Source organism: Bison bison, unplaced genomic scaffold (genome assembly GCF_000754665.1).
Source record: "Bison bison bison isolate TAMUID 2011002044 unplaced genomic scaffold, Bison_UMD1.0 scf7180017864456, whole genome shotgun sequence".
NCBI classification, from domain to species: Eukaryota; Metazoa; Chordata; class Mammalia; order Artiodactyla; family Bovidae; genus Bison; species Bison bison.
The window spans coordinates 28,265,639-28,273,952 of NW_011495018.1; the positions used below are offsets into that span (position 1 = coordinate 28,265,639).

The 8,314-nt window shown below is 44.5% G+C and overlaps 1 protein-coding gene across 6 annotated transcripts in view; it reads right to left on the reverse strand.

Annotated features, from left to right (window-relative positions):
• Positions 1-8,308, reverse strand: part of PPRC1 (peroxisome proliferator-activated receptor gamma, coactivator-related 1) — a 27,038-nt gene extending 18,730 nt beyond the window's left edge. For 4 of the 6 annotated variants that reach the window (XM_010859452.1, XM_010859457.1, XM_010859450.1 and 1 more), the window contains exons 1-2: positions 7,598-8,308; positions 5,869-5,974 (exon numbers count right to left, since the gene is read on the reverse strand). In XM_010859452.1, coding sequence (XP_010857754.1) covers positions 5,869-5,974; positions 7,598-7,941 — 450 coding nt within the window. In that variant the 5' untranslated portion in view covers positions 7,942-8,308. Of the gene's footprint in view, positions 1-5,868; positions 5,975-6,173 lie in introns of all 6 variants that reach the window. The other 2 variants (XM_010859454.1, XM_010859455.1) reach the window with 2 other exon arrangements.
• Positions 8,309-8,314: the final 6 nt, after the last annotated feature.

The window sequence follows — 8,314 nt, forward strand, 5'->3', positions numbered from 1 at the left end:
CTTGCCACCTCTTAATATATTCTGCTTCTGTTAGGTCCATGCCATTTCTGTCCTTTATCGAGCCCATCTTTGCATGAAATAGTCCCTTGGTATCTCTAATTTTCTTGAAGAGATCGCTAGTCTTTCCCATTCTGTTGTTTTCCTCTATTTCTTTGCATTGATCGCTGAGGAAGGCTTTCTTATCTCTCCTTGCTATTCTTTGGAACTCTGCATTCAGATGCTTATATCTTTTTCTCCTTTGCTTTTCACTTCTCTTCTTTTCACAGCTATTTGTAAGGCCTCCTCAGACAGCCATTTTGTTTTTTGCATTTCTTTTTCTTGGGGATGGTCTTGATCCCTGTCTCCTGTACAATGTCACAAACCTCCGTCCATAGTTCATCAGGCGCTCTATCAGATCTAGTCCCTCAAATCTATTTCTCACTTCTACTGTATAATCATAAGGGATTTGATTTAGGTCATACCTGAATGGTCTAGTGGTTTTCCCTACTTTCTTCAATTTCAGTCTGAATTTAGCAATAAGAAGTTCATGATGTGAGCCACAGTCAGCTCCCGGTCTTGTTTTTGCTGACTGTATAGAGCTTCTCCATCTTTGGCTGCAAAAAATATAATCAATCTGATTTTGTTGTTGACCATCTGGTGATGTCCATGTGTAGAGTCTTCTCTTGTGTTGTTGGAAGAGGGTGTTTGCTACGACCAGTGTGTTCTCTTGGCAAAACTCTATTAGCCTTTGCCCTGCTTCATTCTGTACTCCAAGGCCAAATTTGCCTGTTACTCCAGGTGTTTCTTGACTTCCTACGTTTGCATTCCAGTCCCCTATAATGAAAAGGACATCTTTTTTGGGTGTTAGTTCTAAAAGGTCTTGTAGGTCTTCATAAAATTGTTCAACTTCAGCTTCTTCAGCGTTACTGGTTGGGGCATAGGCTTGGATTACTGTGATATTGAATGGTTTGCCTTGGAAACGAAGAGAGATCATTCTGTCATTTTTGAGATAGCATCCAAGTACTGCATTTTGGACTCTTTTGTTGGCCATGATGGCTACTCCATTTCTTCTAAGGGATTCCTGCCCACAGTCATAGATATAATGGTCATCTGAGTTAAATTCACCCATTCCAGTCCATTTTAGTTCACTGATTCCTAGAATGTCGACGTTCACTCTTGCCATCTCCTGTTTGACCATTTCCAATTTGCCTTGATTCATGGACCTAACATTCCACATTCCTATGCAATATTGCTCTTTACAGTATTGGACCTTGCTTCTATCACCAGTCACATCCACAACTGGGTATTGTTTGGACATTGTCAAATTGCCCTTTAGGAAGGCTGTATTAATACATATTCCCAGCTAGTTCCCTGGCAAGTCCAGTGGTTGGACTCCACACTTCCACCGCTGGGAACACCAGTTCTATCCCTGGTTGGTTGGGAAACTAAGATCCCACATGCCACATGGTTCAGCCCAAATATTTTAAAACTAAAAAATAACACATATTCCCACAAAAAAAAAGTCATGAAAGGAGAGGCTCTCTCATTATGGACTGAATTATATTCATTGTTCCCTCCACCACCACGGGCAAAATTTATGTTGAAGGGCTTCACACCCAATATGTTTAGAGACAGAGCCTTTAAGAAGGTAATTAAGGGTAAATGACATCATAAAAGTGGGGGTCTAATCCACTAGGTCCAGTGTCAGAAGAGAAAGAGACACCTGAAAGCCAGGGCAAGAGGTCTCACTAAAAACCAGCCTTGCCAGCTGACTGATCTTGAACTTCCAACTTCTAGAGCTGTAAGAAAATAAATTTCTATTCTTTAAGCCACTTAGTCTGTGGTGTCCTGTTATGGAAGCCTGGAAAGACTCATACAACTTCCTTTCAGTTAGTTTCTTATTACTCTTTTGGGTGAAGTGAATCTGTTCTGGCAACAATAAAGTTTATTTCCAATAAACTTGGAAATAATTTGCCAATAAGAAATCAGTAAGAACCAATACAGGGTGCACAATTCTTCCTCTTTAGAAGAAACATCCTCTAATAGATGCGCTGCAAATGCTGGTGATTTGGGCACTAATTATGGTCAATATTATGATGATAAGGCTTTGGGAAGATTAATGTTTTTTTAAAAAGTAGAAAGTTGTGCCCTTTTTGCTTTATTTAGCATCTGATAAAACAATATTTACCTACATAGGGTGTACGCATGGAATATACTAAAAGAGATAAGAATGTATCTCTCCAGTACCACCTAGACAGGGGTGTTGTGGCTACTAGTCTCCTTGGCAGGCTACTAGTCTCCTGGCCAAGGGCCAGGAAGGAAGACCTCAGAGACACTGGCCGCCAAACACTGGGTGCCCAATTCCATCTTTGCCTGACTCCATGTTCAATAGAGACTCATCTGAGTATAATAATTGACTTCCTGTATCATTCTCTATGGGGATAAAGTGTGTTGATCAAGTGAGACAAAATACCCCATTCACATAACATCTATTTCTCAATGTGAATTAACAAGTCAGCATTCTGGTTTTATTGAATGCCTACTATGTGCCAGGCACTGTTTTAGGCACTGGAGATACAGGAATGACAAAATAGACCAACACACATGAAAAACAGCCTCCCTAACAAAGCTCACATTCTAGTGGGGAGACAATCTCCAAGTAAATGAAGAGTCAAAATAATTTCAGAGCGCCAGAAATGCTGTCAGAAAATAAATGGGATGGGACTTCCCTGGTGGTCCAGTGATTTAGACTCCATGCTCCCAGTGCAGGGGGCACAGGTTCGATCCCTGATTGTGAACTAAGATCCTGTAGGTCGAGCGTGGAGCCAAAAAGAGAGAAAGAGAATTAAATAAATGGGATGGAGAGTGTGAAAGATAAGAGGGGGTAATTTTTTTTTTTTTACATGGTGTGCTCATGTAAGGAAGAGAACATATTTGAAGTAAGACATGAACCACAAAAAAGACCTAGCCATTCAAAGAGCATTCTGTGATAAGAAGAAAAGTCAGTGCGTGGGCTCTCAAGTGAGAACACATTTTTTTGTGTTCAAAAGGAAAACTAGTTTAACTAAAGAGTTCTAGAAAAGAGACAGAGTAATACCAAGATAATGCTTCATGTGTATTTAATTTGTGTGAGTCAGTCTCCTGAACCTGATGAATTCTGATTCACTTCCTAAATTGAACCTCCAGACCTATAAACACTGAGCACCAGACCTGGTCTCATTGAAAACCCCCAGGATGGCTTCCAATAATCTTGTCTCCTGTCATTCACACTTTTTTTTTTTTTAAATTTATTTGGCTGCACTGGATCTTTCTTGTGGCATGCCGGATTTTTTTGGATTTTTTTTTTTAATTGCTGCATGAGGGATCTAGACCCGACTGGGGATTGAACCCAGGCGTTCTGCACTGGGAGCACCGAGTCTTAGCCACTGAACCAGAGGGTGAAATCCCTATTCATACTTTTATGTAGTTCTCTGCCGTAACTGTATCAGAATTGGTCTGTGTGACCAATAATATAAGGAAGAAGTGATGATATATTACTTTCAGTAGAAGTGTCAGTCGCGTCCAACTCTTTGCAAACCCATGGACTGTAGCCCACCAGGCTCCTCTGTCCATGGAATTCTCCAGGCAAGAATACTAGAGAGTGGGTACCCATTTCCTTCTCCAGAGGATCCTCCCAACCCAGGGATTGAATCCAGGTCTCCCACATTGCAGGTGGATTCTTTATCAGCTGAGCCACAGGGAAGCCCAAGAATACTGAAGTGGTAGACAACAAATTTCGTTATTCTAAGATGCTAAAGTTGAGGGTATCTTGTTGCATAGTAGTAGATAATTAATATGCCTGGTTTATAGTTACTCTTTCAGGGAGATGCAAACTTTCAGGCAATATCCCTTTTAGTGCTTTATTTTTAGACCCAAACAACCCACCTGTGAGGAATGGTTTACAGTCCTCAGCTTGCTGTCTCCTTGCAATATCCCTAGGAGGATTTTTTTAAAGTAGGGATATTATTGTCCCCATTCTGCTGCGGAAGAAGTTGAGGCTAAGAGAGGGTTAAACAGTATGCCCAGGGGCACAGTGAGTAGTTGTACATTATGTTTTCTTTGGTTCCTCTGTTCCTAACAACCTATCCTCCACTGTACTAAGCAGTTGCTTATGGAAAGAGAGATGAATGAATAGGTTTCAACCCATTTGGTGAGAATGCTCTGAAGGGGTAGGGACCCTTTCTGAAGGAAGTATTCCCAAATATTGGCATGCATAAGAACCACCTGAGGCACTTTTTTAAAATTCAGATTCTCGTAGATCCCCTTTCTCCAGAGGTAAGGTTTCCTGCTAAGGAGGATGGGGCCTTCTACATATTTAACAGATTTCCTAAGAGTTTCATATACTTTAAGTAACTGTTTTAGCAGAGAAAGAGATGGTAGTGGTAAATGGTCACAGTGATGGTAAATGGACAAGAAGGGAAGGAGTCATGTGTTGGAGCTGGGAAAGACAAATCCTATCAGAATTCTTATAATCATTTGATAAATATTATATGACATATCAGGCTATAGGCACCTTGTTAGGTGCTGGGGACAGAGACATCAATAAGACATATCATTACCATTTTGATGGAAAAGCAGATTCACCCTTGAAAGAAAGAGGAATGTTGGGGCTTCCCTGGTGTCTCAGTGGTAAAGAATCTGTCTGTCAATGCAGGAGACACAGGATTCAATCCCTGATCTGGGAAGATTCCACATGCTGCAGAGCAACTAAGCCCATGTGCCACAACCATCAAGCCTCTGCTCTACAGCCTGGGAACCACAACTACTGAAGCCTGGGTACCCTAAGGCCCATGCTCTGCAACAAGAGAAGCCAACCCAGTGAGAAGTCCACATATCGCAACTAGAGAGTAGACCCGGCTCACAGCAATTAGAAAAAAGCCCGCACAGCAACGAAGACCCAGCACAACCCCAAAAAAGAGCAATACCAATGAGTATTTGAGGGAGTTTCAGGGGTAAAAGAAATGTGGGAGAAAACAGACAAGGCTAAGATAAGGTCAGGAAAAGGAGTTGGATGGGACAGGTTCTAGGAACTGCAAGAAGCCAGGAACTCACCTGTCCTAAGGCCAGTCTAGCCCACTGCTTCTGCTGTTTGCCTGTCTGTGGGGCTCATCTCTTCATTTCTTAGCACCCCACCTCTTCTGAGCACCTCCCACTTTGCTTCATCCCCATGTCCAGAGTCCATCTTGCACTAATGACTGGTATTAAAAAATACTGGTGAGCTTCCCTGGTGGCACAATGGTAAAGAATCCTCCTGCCAATGCAGGAAACAAGGGTTTGATCCTTGATCCAGGAGGATCCCACATGCCCCAGAGCAACTAAGCCATGTGCACAACTATTGAGCCTGTGCTCTAGAGCCCGGAAGTCGCAACTACCCATTTGGTGTCCTAGAGCTCCTGCTCTGCAACAAGAGAAGTTACCACAAGACTGTGCACCTCAACTAGAGAGTAGCCCCACTTGCTACATCTAGAGAAAAGCCCTTACAGCAACAAATGCCCAGCACAACCAATAAATAGAATTTTTTTTAATATAAAGATTAAAAAATAAAAATACTGGCATGCCACTGAATTATTATTATTATTTTTTTTTTTGCCAAGCCACATGTGGAATCTCAGTTCCTGGACCAAAAATGGAACTTGTGCCCCTGCAGTGGAAGCACAGAATCTTAACCACAGGACTACCAGGGAAGTCCCTGAATAATTCACTTTAAAATAGTTAATTTATGTCATGTGATTTCACCTCAAAAAAAGAAAATACTGGGTGCTCAAATCCATCCATCCAAATCAGCTAAGCCTGCCACCCTCAAGGACCTTGTCATTAAGGACCTTCCACATAGACTCACTGCCTTCCTACCAGGGTTATCTGCCAGGCATCTGTGGGTTCTCCTTCCATCTTTGCAACACAATTTCCAGAGATGCTCCAATGATGTTTCCCTCTTCTTCCCCAGGTCTGGTCCAAACTAGAAGAAAAGCAGAAAAGAGCACTGGGTCAAGTACTTGTTAGGTTTGTGACCTGAGGCAAGGTACAGTTACTTAACCTCCCTTAGCATGGTTCCTCAAGGAGATGAAACTACTTAATCACCCATTGAACAGTATTGAGATATTTTCATAAAAGAAACAGGATCAATAGATCAGCTGGAATGGGACTGAGAGTGGTACCTTCCCAGAGGAGGTGAAAGTATAACTGAGGTTCAAAGGAGACATTAACTAGTTAGTAGGCAAAGAAGAGGGAGAAGAATGTTTTACAGAAAGTTTGAATTTATTAACCTTTCTGAATCTGTTTTCTTGCTTGTTTAATGGAACACCACTTTCTTCCAAAGGTCATCATGAAAAGTAAATGAGATTTCAGGTGTGAAACACCTAGCACAGTACGGGGCACACACTGTATACTCCACAAATGCTGTTTTTCTTCTTCTCTGCCTTCTGCCTTCCACCTATGCAGTCTAGAAGGGAACTTTAGGTTCAGAGGAGGCAAAGTCCCCTATAGGGCGGGTTATAAGCCCCTTTGTCCACTCAGGTGATTGGTGATAACCATGGAATCTGGCCAAGCTAGTTGTTTGGAATGAGTGGCCTTAGGGGTAAGTGGTTACAGGATTGTGCGAATCCATCCCTGGTGGCTCAGAGGATAAAGAATCTGCAAAGCGGGAGATTTAGGTTCAATCCCTCGGTCAGGAAGATCCCCTGGAGAAGGGAATGGCTACCCACTCCAGTATTCTTGCCTGGAAAATCCCATGGACAGAGGAGCCTGGTATGCTACAGTCCATTGGGTTGCAAAGACTTGGACACAACTGAGTGACTAACACACAGGGAGTGAAAGGGGTCAACACAATCCAGCCCACTTCTGAAACTTTTCAAATAACAGATAACCTCAAAGAAAGCAGAAAGGAGCTAATGTATATCGAGTACTGACTACATGGCTGGTATTGGGCTAGATGACTGGGCATACACGGTCTCATTTAATTCCCACCAAGCCACGGAAACCAAGTAATTTTCTAGTGAGGGGTAAAGCTGGAATTCCAAATGAGGTATCCAAAATTCCAGGCTAAGGTTATATTACTTTAGGTTCCCTTTACTCCCTATAGTGCTGACCTCTGCCCTAGGGAATGTGGGGAGGAGGTGGACACAGGCAAGGGATGCTGCCAAAGAAATAATTGAGGATAGCTTCAGTCACATCCCTTTGCAGGGTTCTATCTGCAACCTCCCCGCCCCCGCCCCTACACACACACACTTTGCCCTCCCGAGGGTGGATATAGGGAAAGCTAGGGGTGGGGGAATCCAAAGTGGATGGAATGCTGAAGTTAGAGAGGCTTCACTTACAGCTCCCTTCCCCCACCCTCTCCTAAGCACAGGGCAGGGGATACCCATCTCCTGGTTGGTTCTCTTTTCATCCCTAAGACTCTGCATCTGCCCTTAGCTTCACTTCCTGCTCCCTCAGCAAAAGCTAAGGGGTCTCATAAACACTTAAGCCTCCACATCTGTAACCCTCCCCCAGCCAGTCAAACCAGCTGTGCAGACTCTGGGCAGGGGTGAGGGAACCTTCACTATCAATCCCCACCCAAGTAACAAAATGAAGGAGGACCCACCGCCCAGTCCGAGCCAGAAGCCTAGGAAGGGGACACCGCCCAGGTCCCCAGCATCTACTGCTGGAACCCACCATGAAGCTTAAGGAAAAAGAATCTAGCAGCTGGGGACCCCCTCCCAGAAGGGAGGGGGCCAACTCTCTCTTCCAGACGGCTCCCCTCTCCTCCCTCCTCCCAGCTAATAGGTATTTCCTGTTTATGAGGCAGCTAAGGCTGGGCTTTTGGGAAGGGGTGGAGATGGAGGCCCCCCCACCCCCACTCCAGGCTGTGTTGGGGAATCCTTGAGGATTGAAGGTTGGGAGGCTCCTCCCTGAAGAAGGAGTGTTCCTCACGATGACCATCCACATCACGCCACCCCCTCCAACAGAGGCCCCGGCTCCTGCGGGCAAGGGGCAATGGAGGGGTCTGCTTCCTGTCCTCCCCAGTCTCCGAGGCCCTCAAAAGGAAAGCGGCTTCCAGGAGAAGTTGGGGTGGGAGGGAAGCTGAGACTGGATGGAGAAAGGGGGGAAGGGAGGAGAGCATCTTGACTGATGAGTCAGAGTCTGCAAGGGTAGAGGACGGCCTGCAGACTCCCCCTCCCCAGTCCAACCTGGCAGTCATTCCGCTGCTCCCCTCTTCCCAGCAAAACACAGATCCCAGGCAATTAGGCGAGGGAGGGGGCCGGGACCTCACCTAATTAACCCTTTAGCTCCAGTCCCAACTGGTTTAGCAGGCAAGGTA